Source organism: Syngnathus typhle, linkage group LG13 (assembly GCF_033458585.1).
Source record: "Syngnathus typhle isolate RoL2023-S1 ecotype Sweden linkage group LG13, RoL_Styp_1.0, whole genome shotgun sequence".
In the NCBI taxonomy this organism is placed as follows: Eukaryota; Metazoa; Chordata; class Actinopteri; order Syngnathiformes; family Syngnathidae; genus Syngnathus; species Syngnathus typhle.
This window is the reverse complement of record NC_083750.1, coordinates 2,249,165-2,266,937: the sequence shown is the minus strand read 5'-3', so window position 1 is coordinate 2,266,937 and position 17,773 is coordinate 2,249,165. Positions and strand designations below refer to the sequence as shown.

General features: G+C 41.3%; 3 protein-coding genes across 6 annotated transcripts in view; 1 reads left to right on the top strand and 2 right to left on the bottom strand.

Moving 5' to 3' along the window:
* The window catches only part of rgs11 (regulator of G protein signaling 11), an 8,940-nt gene extending 5,928 nt beyond the window's left edge, over positions 1–3,012 (top strand). Inside the window, exons 9-17 of the mRNA XM_061296234.1 lie at positions 462–530; positions 724–747; positions 820–881; positions 1,119–1,232; positions 1,457–1,572; positions 1,688–1,775; positions 1,857–1,995; positions 2,260–2,342; positions 2,435–3,012. Of these exons, the coding sequence (XP_061152218.1) occupies positions 462–530; positions 724–747; positions 820–881; positions 1,119–1,232; positions 1,457–1,572; positions 1,688–1,775; positions 1,857–1,995; positions 2,260–2,342; positions 2,435–2,552 (813 nt within the window). The 3' untranslated portion in view covers positions 2,553–3,012. The remainder of the gene's footprint in view (positions 1–461; positions 531–723; positions 748–819; positions 882–1,118; positions 1,233–1,456; positions 1,573–1,687; positions 1,776–1,856; positions 1,996–2,259; positions 2,343–2,434) is intronic.
* A 1,339-nt stretch (positions 3,013–4,351) lies between these two features.
* pgap6 (post-glycosylphosphatidylinositol attachment to proteins 6) lies at positions 4,352–9,721 on the bottom strand. Of its 4 annotated transcripts, none has more exons than XM_061295745.1 (13): positions 9,561–9,721; positions 9,056–9,236; positions 8,778–8,979; positions 7,856–7,983; positions 7,519–7,778; positions 7,032–7,357; positions 6,866–6,962; positions 6,691–6,793; positions 6,362–6,501; positions 6,064–6,242; positions 5,853–5,999; positions 5,659–5,775; positions 4,352–5,527 (listed from the first exon to the last, which is right to left on the bottom strand). In XM_061295745.1, exons 1-13 carry the CDS (start codon positions 9,703–9,705, stop codon positions 5,204–5,206), a joined length of 2,349 nt encoding a protein of 782 aa, XP_061151729.1. In that variant the 5' UTR covers positions 9,706–9,721; the 3' UTR covers positions 4,352–5,203. The 4 variants fall into 4 exon arrangements, with proteins under 4 accessions (XP_061151729.1, XP_061151730.1, XP_061151731.1 ...); XM_061295746.1 differs by having other exon boundaries at positions 7,519–7,685; XM_061295747.1 differs by having other exon boundaries at positions 9,430–9,570.
* A 92-nt stretch (positions 9,722–9,813) lies between these two features.
* On the bottom strand, positions 9,814–12,553 carry LOC133165854 (leucine rich adaptor protein 1-like). Its single transcript, XM_061295748.1, has 2 exons — positions 12,226–12,553; positions 9,814–10,796 (listed from the first exon to the last, which is right to left on the bottom strand). Exons 1-2 carry the CDS (start codon positions 12,400–12,402, stop codon positions 10,203–10,205), a joined length of 771 nt encoding a protein of 256 aa, XP_061151732.1. The 5' UTR covers positions 12,403–12,553; the 3' UTR covers positions 9,814–10,202.
* Between the last annotated feature and the right edge of the window lie 5,220 nt (positions 12,554–17,773).

Sequence of the window (17,773 nt, the reverse complement as noted above, 5' to 3'; positions counted from 1 at the left end):
CAAATGTCATATTCTGCTCCTTATATGATCTTAATATGATAATTGAAAGGAGAGAAAAAAATGGTGTGAGGCAGCAGTGGGAGAGGGTTGTGAGGGGAAAGGGTTCCCGTAAGGGGAAGCTGAGGACAAATCTTTGGAGGAGGGACTCCTTCTTGCCTCGCCTTTATAAATTAGGAACGAGGGCACGGGCAAAATGAAAAGGGAATTTAGGAATAAAAAGTCTGAGCCAGTGGCGTGGAAATCCCTGAGCGGGTTAAGTGCTCACTCACATGCATTTGGTCCAAACTCACACTCGCACACATGCTCAAAGACAAGAACACACACATACACTCACACATGCACACATACACACATACACGCACACGCACACACACACACACACACACACACACAGGCACACTCACACACAGGCACACACATACACCATTAATGCACTGATGCTTGTTGTTTTCTCCTTTCAGCCCAGGGTGCATAATGTGCTCGACATGGGTCTGGATAAGCCAAGTAACTCCAATTTACGAGTCGTACTGGTCAGTGAAGGCATCACAAAACATTATCCTACTTACAGTTTGATATTTGTCAATGCCAATCTTTATCAATGCTGTTTTGTTTTTCCTGCTTTCTTTGCTGCTGGTGTTGTTTCAAAGTAAGTGTCAAATGATTTCCAATCATAATTCAAAACGATACAAAACAATAATTATTTTTCTCCTTGAACAGATATAGAATAGTGATTTCTACAAAAGAGAGGTAAAGATCAATCATTTTTAGCCTTGATTAAGCATATTAAATAAGGATTATTTTTGCACGTTGGTTTTACAGATTGCAACTTGTAAAAGGGCTCTGGGAAGAAACCGTGTCAAGTCATCCATTTGCCTGGAAAGGTTTGTAGCGCACTAATGGGGGGGGGGGTCACGTGTTCAAGTAAACACATTGTCAAATGATGCGAAATTCGCTCCATCACACATACAGAACTACACATCCACATAAAGAAGGCTTAGTGCTCTCACTAATGGATGCTTCCTGAGGCAAGTTGGAATTAAAGCCCATTAACTCCTATGATCTGAAACACTAATACAATAATACATTCTGAGTGTGTCCCTGTCTTTGTGTATGTGCAGTTTTTTTAAATTCAGCGAGCAGTACCAGAACCACGATCCCATTATGCAGGGTTGTCTTCCCAGCAATCCCTGGATCTCTGATGACATTGCACTTTGGACCATGAATTCAGATATGTGAGAGAATATTATTATATAGAATATTATTATTACAACATATCTGGTGCAGTTCACAAACAATATTTATCTAATAGCATGATTAAACAATACAAAATAATTTAAATGAAATACATCATAGTCACCAGAGTTGCCGATTAGTCAGAGTACATTTCGATATTAATTAATGTTCGATTAGTCAGAGTACATTTCGATATTAATTAATGTTCTGTTTCTGCGAGTAGAGTGTCCATCCCCACACGCCTCCGAGTGGAACGTTGGAGCTTCAGCTTCATGGCACTTCTTATTGACACCATGGGGAGACGGGAATTCATGACTTACCTGGAGAAAGAATTTAGTGGTGAGAGAATAAGGCTCCATTTGGTGCAACTTGTTTTCAAACTCTCACTGCATCCACTTTGTAATCGCTTGTTGCCTCCATACACGCCCAACATTTGTTTTCTTTCTCTAATCAGCGGAGAATTTGTGTTTCTGGGAGGCCTGTGAAGACATAAGACATGGAGAAAGTTCCAAGATCGTGGAGAAGGTGGAAGAAATATACAAGTAAGAACCACACACTGACACACAAAAAGACACTTTGATGATTCCCTGTCAGTGTCAATTACTCTCCTGAATGTAAAACAGAAACTTCTTGGCACCCGGAGCTGCACGCTGGGTGAACATTGACAGTAAAACCATGACTACAACGTTAGAGGGCATCCAACGCCCTCATCGCTTTGTCATGGATGACGCGCAATTGCACATCTACTTCCTCATGAAGAAGGTCTGGGCTGCGTGGTATTATATTAGAATTTTTTTATTTGTGCATCTTTTAATCGTATTATCTTATATGCAACATAACTAAGTAGCAGTGGTCCCAGAATTGAAACCTGAGGGACACCACTGTGAATCTAAAATAATGTCTTCTCTGAAGTCTATTCATGCTAAACAATTGAATGGAAAAACTTTCTTTGTTGTGTGCATGTGTGTGTGTGTGTGTGTGCGTGTGTATGCGTGTGCGTGTGTGTGTGTGTGTGTGTGTGTATAGGACTCCTATCCCAGATATCTTAAATCTGACCTTTACAAGAACATGCTGGCCAGGGCTATTATTCCACAAGAGACAAAGAAAAGGTGAAAACTCACATGTATCTGTATTGCTGCACTGATTCCCTTAATGCCCTTATATGTCCTCTGACCTTCACTTCCATTCTCCTCTTTGTCAGCGTGTTCCCCTTTATGAGGCGACAACGACACTCAAGCCCCTCCCCTGCCAAGGTCGCCACTCAGGAAGGGCTTGCCAAAGGGACTGGACAGGCAGGTACCAGCTCTGCAGCTGTATGATGCCAGGCTAAAACACAAAAACATAACATAACAGGTCCACCATGGTGTCATTCGTGTCTCTGTGGTCAACATCTTTTTTTTTTTTTCATTTCGAACTGCTGATTCCAATTTCCTCTTACCTTGGGGGGACAAATGAGCCTGCCATTCACTTTCCATCCTCAGTTGTGGTAGGATTTTGTCTGCGAGTCCTGCATCTTGTTGCACAGTACAAAAATAGCTAAACAAAAAGAGAATGAGTGCACAGTTGTTGACGTGTGGTGGGTGAAATAATAACTCCCGCAGAGTATTTATAGTGAATCAATCATGTCTTGCAGCAATAAAATGTTTATTTTGTTCTGAATATTAACTGTCAGTTTTCACCTATTTTTAAGCAACATTATATGTTGCTAATTAGTTTGTATCGTGTATGTTTGTTTAAATCTTTCTTTGCTTGAGCGTGTTAACGCCCCAATAAAACATTCAGGAGTTCAATTTTGTGTTTTACTCAATAAACTGAAAGCGATTGAGCCACTGATCATGCCAGCTACTCCTATTATCTTTGCATGCATTTCTAATGAAACTTGCAAAGCCTCTTATTGACAATACTAAAATAAAAAATACAGTTTTTTTCCATGTATAATGCACCCCCATGTATAATACACACCCTAAAAATGGCATGTCGATGCTGGAAAAAAGCCTGTACCCATGTATAATACGCACCCAAATTTTGACTCCTACTTAAGTCCGTAAACGTAAAATTATTTCAGAAAAAAGATCATCTTTGGGAACAACCGGTTGTTATTCTGCCGGTCAGTATCACTGCGCATGCGCTAGCAAACTCAATAGGCAAGAAATGTTTCGGATTTGTGTACATTGTGACAGCAAACGAGCAGGTGATCGAGCAAGCGTCTGATACGAGAGCATTGTGTTTGTATGGAGCGTGTTTGAAGTGAACAGCAGAGAAGAAAGGAACAAGGCAAAGTGTTGTGAAATAAAATATTACCTGTAATACGCATTTAGGTAGAGAACTGAACTCTCGCTCTTTATATAGCTGACGTGTCAAAAAAAATAAAATAAATAAAAAATAAAAATTGTACCCATGTATAATGCGCACCCCAGATTTTAGGACAATAGATTAGTTAAATTTTGCGGATTATACATGGAAAAAAACTGTAATTAAAAAAAAAAAACATGGGACTGATAGTTCTCTCAGGCTGATTAGCTCTCCCTTCGGTCAAGCTTAAATGCACAACATTTTTCAAATTACACTAGCTACGCCGCGAATACAGTACGGCCTCCTTTGTGATAATTCCACCCAGGTTTCGAGGCTGCCTTCGTTATTGTCATTTCTATGCATTTCTTTACGATATTTAAAACAAAAAACCTTTAAATTGCTTGTTCATTGTATGTTGGCAAATATAACGTCTCTGTTCCTTACCATTAAATCTGATAGAGTTTTAAGACCCTTCCAGTGTTGATGCCAGCAAAAAACAAACAAAATTGTTATCACCCTGAACTGTGGACATTGAATTGTTCCATCAGTGAAATTTAGCACTCAGCTATGTAGGACTTGATGAGTGCATATCAATTTTACTAATGGACTCAAGATACTGCATGCACATACACACATGGGCCGAGTGTGTTTCAACACTTTCTACATTGTTGAGGATTATGATAATCTCCTTCTCTCCTTTTAACCATTTAGTCAGTCACATGAATGTGTTAAACAATAAGAGAAATACACTTGAATGAATTACTCTCCCGTGGGTAGTTTTTTTTTTTTTTTTTTTTTTTTTGAGCGAACAAAACAATCCCCAAAATGCTGTTGACGACAGATTTATTTTTGCTGTGTGTGTAAGTCAAATAACTGGGAGGTAGAGGTTCACAGATCTCTTCAGGCCATTCCCATAAAGATGTACAGCGAAAGGCAGGGTGGATTTGAACATTGAGTGTGGTGAATACCCAAAGATATAAAGTGCATGAAACAAAATCTGGAATGACAGAGGTAAGAAATAAAAACAGGGAGGCACATATATACGTTTACATTCAAGGTCTCACTAGAGCATAAGGGCTACGGAACTAACATAATTTAAAAGTGCTTCATAATGAGTACAGCATAAACACACCTGACAAGGAGTCATTCAACTGGTGTGAACCATAGGCCATCATGGAAGGAATTGAAAAATAATAAACCAGGTCAACATCATCGGTCATTTTCTATACTACTTATCATGTTCAGGGTTGCGCGGAGCCTGATCCATCCGACTCCTTAAAGGAAGACAACATGTACGCACATTTGCACACACTATCACTGAGCAGGAATTGACATTTTTAAAATAACAGAATTGATAAATATTTGGAGCTTACAGTGTATCAACTACCAAATAAGAGCTACACAAACAATTGGTATAAAACTGGTCAGGCTACCTGAATACTTCTTTTCGTTCCATGGATCAGGAGGTACTGAAACACGTATGTCCTTTTTGGGAGGTCTGCAAAATTGCTCTTTTTGAACTTTTATAAAGACTGTGTTTGAATGTGATTACAAAAAAAGCAGCAGGTAAAGTTGATGCTGGTGGGAGGAAGAAAGGAATTACAGAAGCAGACGCTACATTCTCAAAGTGCGTCTTGTATGAGTGTTGCAGCAGTTTGACAGAATCAGTGTGTCGGTGTCATGTGACAGTGTGGCACTCATCTTTGCTACACAATGTGTAACCGCAAATGCGAGGAGTCCAGCTACACGTCCAATTCCAATCTGAGGACCATCCCATGGTCCAGTTGACGGCGGTTCTTTCACGTGGAGGTAGAAAGAAAACAACGCAGGAGGCCACCAGGATGTGCCAAATGGAATGTGTGTAGAAGTAGTTGTCCTCCGTCTCTGCAAAAACGTACAAACTTATCCCGATGACAGCACAGAGTAGTCCGGGCAGAAAGTAGAAGACCCATCTCTGCCAGGACGGAGGGTAACACTGGCCACGCTTCACTCCTCGGTGCACCTGTTGACACAGATTTTCACATGTTATCAACGACAATTTAAGGGATCAAAGAATAATTTCAATTCATATCTCAAGGCACAACTCTTATCACTAATCTAGATACCCGAGATTGCCTGTCGTGCTTCCCTTACCCAAACAGCCGCCGTGATGAGAATGGCGGTGAGGATGGGACCCAGCAGGTTCCACAGACCTCTGCGGTCCAGCTGCAGTGACATGGCGATCAGCAGAGTCCCAAAAAGAAACAGAGTCTACGTACACATAAAGAGAGGGCACACCATGTCAAAATGGCCAAGACTGTATGACAGCAGAGGTTGCGTTGTCTTACATATTTGACTGTATTCCTGAAACGAGCCATGCACAAAAATGTGACCCATATGGAACAAACAGAGCCCAGGAAGTCACAGTACTGGAGGGTGTTGTAGCTCATTATGCACAACGCGGCTATACCGGGCTGGTCACAGGCATGGTAGAACTGCAACACACATACAGTTAATAAAATCCTATAATTGCACCAGAACTTTGATCAACTGTAGTACCGTAGAGAAGAACATAGTGAAGAGGTAAACAGATGCCTCCGTGATGTAGAAGCGTTTGACGGCAAACACGATTGCTGGCAGGAAGCTGAGGTTACTGAGCGTGAGCAGCAGAGTGGCTGCCACTTGGCGGGTCAACGACAGAGCTTCTGAGTCGTCGGTGCAGCCCCAACCCCTCCAACCTAAACACACAAACAAATGATGGCGGAACAATTTTGATAGGTCATTTTAGAAATATTACTAACGTAGCATTATTTTTCCTTAAAACTGAACGCAATGAATGGTCATTGAAATCACGTACCAGTCTTACACACACAGGCCGCATACAAGTAGTTGGAAGACCTGAAGAGTCGACATTCCCCAAACGTGCCACAGTCCTCCACGCAGCCAGTGACAAAAACCTCCGGGTTCACGGACACAACAGACACATTGCCACAGTCACTGTTGCAGACACACAAACCAGATGTTAATTTAAAAAAAGTATTGTGAAAGATCTGGAACATATGTCTGACTGAACTGTTGTAACAGTGGAGATTTGTGAACGGTCTAAGCGAGACCAGCAATAAGGAAGGAATTAAATTTTCAAATCACGTTATTTGGCCATTTAACAAATACACAAGTGCTGATTACCTGTCACACATGAGTTGAATCGTGAGGTACCATGTTGCTAACAGAGGAAAAGGGAGCCGGATGACAGATTTGGGAAAACCGGTGCTCACATTCATTCCGTATCCTTCAGAAACACAAATTAGAGTATTATTGTAAATAAAACAAAATGGCAAGAATGCTAGAACGTGGGTGGTACCTGTGCGGCATCGTAGCGAGTTGTTGAGTTGAAGGACTGGTGATTCGGGAGTGAAGCAGGCCACCACGGTGCTGCCGTTCTCCAGTGTTACATTCATCTTTACAAAAAAAGCAAACTAAGACTCCACTCATAGACAAACAGTATCCTGCAATCTATTAGCACTCACAGTGTTGAGTGTGAGCTGCAGGTTGAGTGTCCCGCCGGTGGCATGCGCAGGCAGAGGGTATGTAAGCAGTGTGGGCTGTGTCGCTCTGACGCTGACGTTGGGTCCAACCACCGGAGAGAATCGGAGTGAGAAAATATCCGTCTCTTCATAGAGCACCGGAATGTTCCATACACACGCAGAAGGCAACAGAAGGAGCGATCCCATCTGACTGCTGAAGAGAACACTCTCTAAAGCCACGGAGCTGTTGCTCGCCGATGAGGAGTTGCTGTTGATATCGAGACCTGGAAGACCGGCTGCAAGACCTACGCTTTCTGGCTTGCACTCCACTGAAACACAGCAAGAAAAAAAAAATCCTTACCTAAATAATTGTGATTGATTTTTCTATTCATGAAGCTCATGAAGTCAAATGTTAGTTTACAATTCTAAATCACTATCAAATGATTAAACTGTACTTTACCACATGGCATTTGGTATTTGTTTACATTACCTGGGTAGCTTGATTGAATGTCGAAAGTCACTGTTTGGTTGTCTTGAATACTCTCCACGACAACACGTAACCAGGTGTCCCAAGGTGGGTTATTGAGAAACACAGAACACCTACGCCCAGCGCATTTCACTCTTGCTGCATCATATAGTAGAGAGTTTGAGCCGATGCTGAGGGCCAGAGTGCAATTTACAGTTTCCTCTGCTGAGGAACAATTGTCCACAATCATGGAAACAGATGAAGAAAACTGTGGGACATACAACCTAAACCATACAAACATACAACAAATTGATAGAAATCTTGAGATAAAAGGCAACGTCATCACACGGTGACTTCCTACTTTAGGCGTGTGGGTTTATCACGGGCGGCCGTCTGTCTGAGTTTACTTCCCGTCTGTATAATGGGTGTGTCAACTGCCCTCCTGATGGAGAGCTGAGGCTCTAAAAAGTAGGAACACGATGGCAAGCCCTGAAAAACAAAAAGAAAGTGGGTATCCATGCAATATATACCAGCTTGCTTTACTTTAGGACTGAGAGAAGACAGACAAGTGTGGTGAATTGACATAACGCTGACCAGCCAGTCAATCAACTTAGCAGGGCTCGAAACTAACGATTGCCCGATTGCCCGGGGCAAGTAGCGATGGCGATTTTGTGCATAATTTCTCGCAACTTCTGCCGCTTCTGGTCCGACATTTTGTTTTCTAGGGAGCGGTTAGTTTCTCGTGTAAGTCTGCAATACATTGATAACGGCAAAGCGCTTCGTAATTAAATGCATGCTCCCTCGCCCGTCCCTGGCTCTTCTGCGCCTGCGCACCAGCAGAGCTTGTTTCCGGTTGAATTTTGGTACTACAGTAGACTAGTGTGGTTTAATTGCATCAAAAGTTCTACACTGTATTAAAACAGGCTGCAGGCACAATATGATGGAATAAAAACATATGAAGGCAAAACTTATAGTGTTGTCTTTTTTATTGCAAAAATGTGTCGGGCAAGTAAAAATCCACTCCAAAAAAATTCGGGCAAGTAAAATTTTGTTTCGGGCAAGTAAAATTTTCTCCAACTTGCCCGAGGGCAACTTGGGCAAAAAATAAGCTTCGAGCCCTGCTTAGTACTTCTGGATTAAAACAAATAAAAAAAACTCTTGCATAGCTCAATGTATTTAACAAAACACTCCAAATAGCCATCAGTATGATGAAGTGTTGCACAATACAAAAACGTTATTACTAAAATACCAATGTGGCTAAAGACAAAGTTGTCTGTGCAGACCTTCTGTTCAATGCGCCCATCATCTTCAGGCAAGTGGCTGACAATAAACCAGTCCCCGGGTGTAGGATCAGAGAGGTTAAAGCTTGCTGAGCTAAGCGAAGTCACTGGGACAATGAAGGAGCGAGAGGCGTTCCACAGTGTCACGTCTGGAAACTCAGTGCCAATAGGGTTTATTACTGGAGGTGCACCCTGCCGAATATAGCTACAAAAAAGTGAGAAGTGTAAATGCAGCAGGTAGTGTGAGAAGCGGGAAAGAAGAATACAGAATATATATTTACATGGTGACATTCTTCTCTCTGCAGTGAAAGCCGTGGCCCTTGGTTACTGTTAGGAACCAGCAGGCTATGGCGGTGTCCTCTGGTATGTGAAACCTTTGCAACCTTACGCTACCATACGAGCCATACATGGACAACCTCTGAGCTGGTTTGGACGAAAGCTCTGATACGAATGTCACCTCATCTGCGACATGTGGAAAAACAACAATTTATATAATATATTGTAGGTAATGCATGGTTACATTTTGTGACAGTGGGGTAATTTTTGTATTCGTAAACATACCCATAACATTACTGTACAATTGCAATGATCATGCGATTGAACTTTTTAAAATCTGGGAAAATGCTAGTAGAAATAGACATTCAATACCCCAAACCTTGAATTGTGATGCTTTTCAACGTGAACTCATTCAGCGTTCTTGTATGATAGTTGTGCACTTGTCCTATGCAGCTTAGCCAAGCGGCTAACGCGTCGACGTTCCCCCTGATTTATTTATTTCGTACTTACCATTTCCAAATGCCGCCTTTGTAAGGACGAAGAAGAGGACAAAATAAAATGCCATATTTCCCGTCTGATACATTACATCGTCGATTGGTAAACGCTCTTTCCTGCGCTCCACTTCCTGGTTCAGAATGTCAATACGTGACGTCATACGGCGTGGAAAAACTATTATAATTACGTCACACGTTAATACCTGCATCATCTCTTGCACAAATGAAAACAATTAATGAAAAAAAGTAATCTGAGAGTTTGGGGCATTAAAGAAATAAGACAAATATCTTTGATAGTAGTATATTTAACATTAAGAAAGCAACCTCAAGATGAAAAAAGCACCTGCATATAGTAGGTAGTACATTCAGATTATACTGTATAGCAAAAACCAAAAGCATATTGAAATGCGAGAATAGGCAGCCTACTCAATTTTTCTACAAATCTAAACTTCATGATAGAATAAATCAAGTATTGTAATTTGCAATATTTGCGAAGATCATCAAACAACTTGTAAAAAAATATATAAAAACTTACTGCAATAAAACCTGAATGCATTTACTATTTAAATTTACTTACTGCAATACATGTTGGACTTTTCATTAGGAAAAACAGTGTCTCACGTTATGGACATGTATTTTGTGTTGCGCAAATTGCAGATCACAAAAACATCACGTCATCTTGTGACTCTATCCAGCACCATTGAGCATCATACCCAAACAAAACTACAGCCATCTTTTCATCCTCTTCTCTTATGCTGTTGTGGCTTTGTTGCTTTGTCTCTTGCGAGCTTTCATTCACTTCTTTATTGGGGCCAGCGCCCACTTCTAGTTCCTGTGGAGAGTGAGCTTCTGAGTCCTGGGGTTCTGACTCTTGGAAGTCGTTCTCAACAAAACAGTTTGTGGATGGGCTGAACTCTTGGCTTGACATTTCAACACAGCTATTTTGATGTGAATGGTCACTGTCATTGTGCGGTGAATGACCTGATGATTCTTGACTAAAGGTATCAGGCAAATCCTCAGGGTACGTCAAATGTATTTTCTCCATTGTCTCCCCCCTAACACTGCACCTGCATGGAGTTAGTGAACGTGCACCCTCCTCAACTGTCACCAAGCTGCTTAGACTTCCTGTCAGGCTGCTGTCACGACCGGCCAAGATACTCCACTCCATCATGAGCCAACGCATATACTCGAGGCCCTCGTGCACAGCAACCAGCTGGCGTAGAATCCTCACATCCGCAGAGCGCATCCACTTCTGAATAGACAGTAAAGACGAGTAGAATTACTGTACTGAGTTTGTGCACTTAAATCTATTGACTCTTTTGGAAGTGTATTACCGTTTTTTTCCGTGTATAGTGCGCATTATTTTACTAATTTATTGTCCTAAAATCTGGGGTGCGTATTATACATGGGTACAAAGAAAAAAAATTTTTTTTTTTTTTTTTTTTTTAAATAAAGTCATGGTACAACAAAACCAACAGCAGGACTGACCGACAAAGTCGTGGAACAAAAAGACAGGGTGACATTACCAAAGACAGGAACAGAATGACAGTAACACATGCAATGATCCAACGGTGAGCGAGGGGCAGACAGGACTTAAATACAAAACACGTTACATCGATTGAGGTGACACAGGAAGAGCGGGGTGACACGAACAGAAACTATGGCAACCTAGACACATAGCAAAACTGGGGACGAGACATGACAAATCTCCCCCGAAATAAAACTCACCTTTCTTCTTGTTTGTTGTCAATCGCGCATCGCATTCAGCCATCCTGCCCAACACACTTAGTAAAATTCATAATTGACGACACATCGTTTGATGCGATGGTGCAATCCTCGATGGTGTGTTATTGTCAAATATTGTTTGTTTTTTAATCTCCATCGCGGACCGGACGTCATACGGAGGCCGCCATTACAGATGCGCAGAACGGTTGCGCAAGACACGTCAGCTATATAAAGAGCGAGAGTTCAGTTCTCCACCTATTAGTTTCAATTCACAGTTTAATTAGCAGTTTCAATCAGCAAATAACAAAATGCGTATTACAGGTAATATTTTATTTCACAACACTTTGCCTTGTTCCTTTCGTCTCTGCTGTTCATTTCAAACACGCTCCATACGACCGCAATGCTCTCGTATCAGACAAGGCTTGCTCGATCACCTGCTCGTTTGCTGTCTCACAATGTACCCTACACAAATCCGAAACATTTGTTGCGGCTCCGAGTCACGACGAGGGGCAAGTTTTGGTTTCCAAGGGTGTTTTTATTCCTCTTCAACGTCTCTCCCATACAGAGCCGCCGTGTGCGCACGGAGCGCGGTGGTGCGTTTAGGGGCAGTCGGAGAAATCAACGCCAACAAAAAAAATGACATCCAGCCTAGTTAAGACCATACCAAAGACTTTAAAAATGGGACCCATTGCCTCCCTGCGTGTGTGACGATCTTTGGGACTTAAAAAAAAAAAAAAAAAAAAAATAAATAAAAAAAAATTCATAAAAATTGGGTGCGTATTATACATGGGTACAAGCTTTTTTCCAGCATCAGCATGCCATTGTTAGGGGTGCGTACTATACATGGGGGCGCACTATACATGGAAAAAAACGGTATTCCAAAATGTTCCAGCACCATGAAAAGGTATTTGTTGTTATTCAATTAGGCATATGAACATGAAGAAAATCCTCCTTACCATCTCTTGCTTAAGGTTGCTCAATTTGTTGGCAAAAGAATCACTGAGTATGCAGTTTTGATGCTCTATCTCCACATCTTGTGAGTCGGCAGCATTCCTCATCCAAAGTATAAGATTTTCTGGTGTTTTCCGGCCAACTTTATTTTCCAGCTCCTTCAAATCTGGAAAGTCTGTCATGTTGCACTGCTATTTACTTCTAGCTGAGCAACATCCTATACGCGCACACATATGAAACAGCACAATGAAAAGACTGGGAAAGAAAAACTGGTGACATCACCACCATGCATTGACGCCGCAGAGGTTGCTGGTTTGTTCTTTGTGTGCTAGCCAAACAATGGTGGGAGTTTCATTCCACAGGTCACATTCAGAAGCTTCATGCCTCCATTCCACTAATCTATGGAGAAGATCATGTGACCACAAACCGGCTCCAACTGTCAACAGTATGACATACAGTAATGACACATCCTAGTTATGTAGAGCATGTTGAATACACAGAGTGAAGTGTATTTTAGTGTATTTGAGATGTTAGCACAGGGATAGGCAAAGTATGGCTTGCAGTCCAGCACGTTCTGTTCTTAGATCTGATTTACTGAGCAGTTAGATAATGAGAGTTGGTGCATTTAAGAAAAATAGTATAATAAATGTTGTTGTTTTTTAAATTAGTGAAAGTATGATACGATCATAAATTATTGTTTTGTGGGGGCTGAATAATCTTTTTGAAAACATTACATAAAATACAAAATCATACTTAAAAATAAACTGTAACTAAGTGTAAAATGGAGATCAATAAGACATTTTGTTAAGCCTCAAGAAATATTGTGATTGAGTACGCCAGCAGAGGGAGACATATGTCTTCAAAATACATTAATATTCCATTCACGCGCTGTCTGTACCCAAATTACAGGACACAGCAGAGTGAAAGAAGACATTTCCGGAGCTTGCCACTTGATGAGTCGTAACTTACAACTCTGACGCGATTGCCATCTAAAAAAACAGCAGTGATTAAACATTTGCTATATGTATACACGGGTGTTAGATGGATTATCTCGGGTTGAACGACCAGTCCTGATTTTTCACCGCTGGGATTCGATCCGTGAGGTCCAACAGATATCAGGTTGCACCGTTGTGGCAGTCCAACTCTGACCAACTCTGAAAACTGAATGTCATTTTGCAGGAGAACTAGTACATCTTTTGGGATCACCACAGCTGATTGCTTGCTATAAAGAGCTTCCACAAAATAATCAGAAAGCAAATTTGTTATACCCGACAGCATGCTGTAATTTCCTTGGAATGGAGAAGCGAGAGTGGGAGGTAGACACATAAATTAATTGGCAGGAAGGCAATGACTGTGAGGTCACATGAGAAAGTGGGTAACCATAAAAAATGCGGCACACAGAGAGGATTATGGCTTTAATGAGTCAGTGTCCCTAACTTCCAGTTTGAGGAAAATCATAAACCTGAGCAAACATTTCAAATGGTTTAAAAATGTGCAGGTTGTCAAAATGCCTTCATTATGAGCATATAATATTTAACTCTGTCTGTCTGTGCTGTTACAAGTGATTTAGGGGTAATCATAAAGAAGGTTGGCGCTTATTTGGGCAGCTGTTCCACCCTACTCCAGGTGGCAAAACCCCTGACGTATGCAAATTGTGAAGAGAAGCATACAGGCACAAAAAGGCATGGTGATAATTACCAGTAAGTAAAAATCGATTCATTGTTGTAACAAAGTCAACTGATAATAAATTCTAAACAAAATAATTGTAAATTCTTAACGTTGATTTACAGCCGATGCTCAATACTTGGCAACTTTTAATTTGATTGATTCTAGATTTAACATGATGTGTTAATTTTTATTTTTTTATTTTGTTGGAATGCTTTAATCCTATGAGTGTGGGGAAAAACTGCCTTTGGCAATGAGGCCAGTGGGCCAGGAAATCCTCTATCTTGACACGGTCTGCAGAAGTCCCTTTTATTTTTTTATTTTGTTGGAATGCTTTAATCCTATGAGTGTGGGGAAAAACTGCCTTTGGCAATGAGGCCAGTGGGCCAGGAAATCCTCTATCTTGACACGGTCTGCAGAAGTCCACCAGGAAAGGGAGAAAAATCTTGCCATCTTTACTGCATAATTACGTGCACACCCTTGTCCAAAAAAAAAAAAAAATCCCAATCTCATCCAAATCCCCAAAGAAGAATGAACTTCCACATATGCCCAGATGTCAAACATTGACACATTTGCTTCACTGGCAGAATGTTTGAGAGCAGTACAGAAAAGTAATCAGCAATAGGAGAGAACAAGAAAAGATTTCTCACGAGTAAAGGAATGATGTCGCTCTGTGCATCTGTTTCCATTTAGGACCCTAAAGAGAGAAACTAATGGCTCTCACATGGATACAGCAAAGTCCATAAACATTCACTATTATGTTTACGTGACATAAAGCGACCAACCAGGAGCAAGAACTCAGTGTCTGAAAAGTAAAGTCCTCTAATATCGTTCAATGACAGCAAACATTAGAATCCATCAAAGTGTGTTGGGCAGCGTTCAACAGCATCTAATCCAAATCTTCCTGCTGCATGAATCTTTGTTGCTCCAACGGATGACAGCATTTGCGTAGCACTTGATCGAACGCTTGATAGGAAAAGCCCAAAGGAGCGTGAGCCAGAGGTCACAGGGGGGCACCGGGGTTTAAATCCATTAACATTCCAGAATAAATAACCTCGGGGTGCATTATTGTTGAGACGTTTAGCAGGAGTTTTCTTCCAATGGTCGGGAGAATGACCAGTCATAGCTGTGGCAACTCCATAAACAAATAAAAAAACATCTTGTCATTCTGATTGCTTTCTATTTATGGAAGTTATGGCACAAAATTTTACATTTACAGATTTTGGAGTATGTTGATAGGATTTGCACATCATTTATTTAGAGTTCAGTGAACGGAAGTGTTCATTTATTGTTTTGTTGAAAAATACCAATAATCAAACTTTCACTTTTCACGTTTGAGCAAACGACGCATGAAATTTTTTTTGTGACTCAGGGCCTTGTGATTATAATGCGAGTTGTCAGTGTTGCTCTTATTGCAAAATACCGTAATTTTCGGACTATAAATCGCTCCGGAGTATAAATCGCACCAGCCATAAAATGCCCAAAAAAGTGAAAAAAAACATATATAAGTCGCTCCGGAGTATAAATCGCATTTTGTTCGATTTTTTTATTTATGCGATAAAATCCAAGAACAGACATGAACGAGCAACAACAGGCTAAACCAGTGGTCCCTTTTTTGCGCCACGGACCGGTTACATGTCAGAAATATTTTCACGGACCGGCATTTATATAAATAAATAATACATTTATATAAATAAATAAATAATACATTTATAAGAAATATATAAATACGATGAAATAAAATGATACGACTGACAAAAATAAAACTCACCATTACGTTGAATTAGTGGGAGCACTGAGTTTGTTTCTCAGAAACGAGCCGGTCCCATCTAGACGTAATCGGAGACAATGACACCCGACGTGATTAAGGTTTGTCTTTTATTGCAGGATGCTTGGTCTCCATGTGTTGAAGCAGTTTTGAATGCTTCATTGCCTGGTTAGTTAGCCTGTCGCCACATATTAGCTTTGCGGGCTCGACTGGGGAAACATGTCACGTGACTGGGACGAGTGTCTTGACCTGAATTAATTGATCGTCGATAATTTTTTTTTTTTCTGTGCGGCTTGGCGGCCCGATACCAAGTGACCCACGCCCGTCCGCGGCCCGGTGGTTGGGGACCACTGGGCTAAACGATACGGTATACTAACGTGACAAACACAAACGAGGAGCTGAGAACGGGCCTGACGTAACATTCAGTTATTTAAAAAAAACTATTACATAAATAACACGTTTATAAAACCATCTGTGTCACTCCAATTCATTAAAACCATCGATCGTCCTTTGTCAACAATGCCGTGTGCCGCGCCACAGTTCAAATTATTCCACAGGCCCATACAATGATATATAAACTATATTTTAAATAACTATCACATAAACAACAATATTATCAAACCATTTGTGTCACTCCAAATCATTAAATCCATCGATCAAATTTCTCGTCTTTTATCGATCGTCCTTTGTCAACAATGCCGTGTGCCGCGCCGCAGTTCAAATTATTCCACAGGCCCATACAACGATATATAAACTATATTTTAAATAACTATCACATAAACAACAATATTATCAAACCATTTGTGTCACTCCAAATCATTAAATCCATCGATCAAATTTCTTGTCCTTTATGTCATCCTGGTGACAGAGGACACGTCCAGAGGATATGGCGCTTTAAAGTGTTAATTACTTTATTTGATTTTTTCTCTCTATTTTTCATGTTTTGAATATGTTCAAGATAAAAATATCAAAGCATGTGAAGTGATACTATGAATATACTAGTGAAACTATACTAAAAATAACATGTGAAGTGGTCAACTATACTTGTAAGTAAGTGATGTCAAAGTCAAAGTCAAAGTCTGCTTTATTGTCAATCTCTTCACATGCCAAGACACACAAAGAAATCGAAATTACGTTTCCACTATCCCACGGTGACAAGACATGGTACACGACCTACATACAAGCAAACAACACAAAATAAAAACAAGAAGGCACAAACAATGAATAATAAGAGTGATGAATAAATAATAAATAAACAATAACACAATAAATAAGAGGAGCAAAATGGAGCAAGTGTGCATACAGCAGACAGTCAAAATATAGCGCAAAAGTACAGGACGCTACACAGAAGGGGGGAGAGAGTTCAGGACCCTAACAGCCTGGAGTATGAAGCTGTTGGTGAGTCTGGTGGTGCGGGAGCGCAGGCTCCTGTACCTCTTCCCAGAGGGCAGAAGATCGAACAAAGAGTGAGCGGGGTGACTCACATCACTCACAATTGTGGTCGCCTTGCGGGTGAGATGGGAGGTGTAAATGTCTTTCAAGGAGGGGAGTGAAGCACCAATAATCTTACCAGCCGTGTTCACCATGCGCTGGAGGGCCTTCATGTTGTAGTCAGTGCAGCTACCACCCCAAACAGCAATACAACTGGAGAGGACGCTCTCAATGGTGCCACGGTAAAATGTAGTCATGACGGCGGAGGAGCACACGCTCGCCTGAGTTTCCGCAGGAAGTACAGGCGGCGCTGGGCCTTCTTTGCCAGTGATGCGGTGTTGGTGGACCAGGAGAGATCCTCACTGATGTGCACCCCCAGGAACCTGGTGCTGCTCACTCTCTCCACCACAGCACCGTCGATGGTCAGCGGCAGGTGTTGGGTGTGACTCTTCCGGAAGTCAACAACAATCTCCTTGGTCTTGTTGAAGTTCAGCAGGAGGTTGTTGTCCTTGCACCACATGGTCAGAAGGTCAACCTCCAACCTGTACTGAGTCTCGTCGCCCTTGGTGATGAGATCCACCAGAGTCGTGTCGTCAGCAAATTTCACCATGCGGTTGGTGCTGTAGCTCGCAGCGCAGTCATGTGTCAGCAGGGTGAAGAGCAGCGGACTGAGCACGCAGCCTTGGGGG

Excerpts from the sequence above, each read along its gene's own strand:
- LOC133165854 (XM_061295748.1), bottom strand. The coding sequence starts at position 12,402 with ATGACAGACTTTCCAGATTTGAAGGAGCTGGAAAATAAAGTTGGCCGG. Across the intron at positions 10,797-12,225 it reads GCAACCTTAAGCAAGAGATG|AAGTGGATGCGCTCTGCGGA; the intron begins GTAAGGAGGATT and ends CTGTCTATTCAG.
- pgap6 (XM_061295744.1), bottom strand. The coding sequence starts at position 9,705 with ATGACGTCACGTATTGACATTCTGAACCAGGAAGTGGAGCGCAGGAAA. Across the intron at positions 7,984-8,777 it reads ATGGGCGCATTGAACAGAAG|GGCTTGCCATCGTGTTCCTA; the intron begins GTCTGCACAGAC and ends TTTGTTTTTCAG. Across the intron at positions 7,779-7,855 it reads GATAAACCCACACGCCTAAA|GTTGTATGTCCCACAGTTTT; the intron begins GTAGGAAGTCAC and ends TGTATGGTTTAG.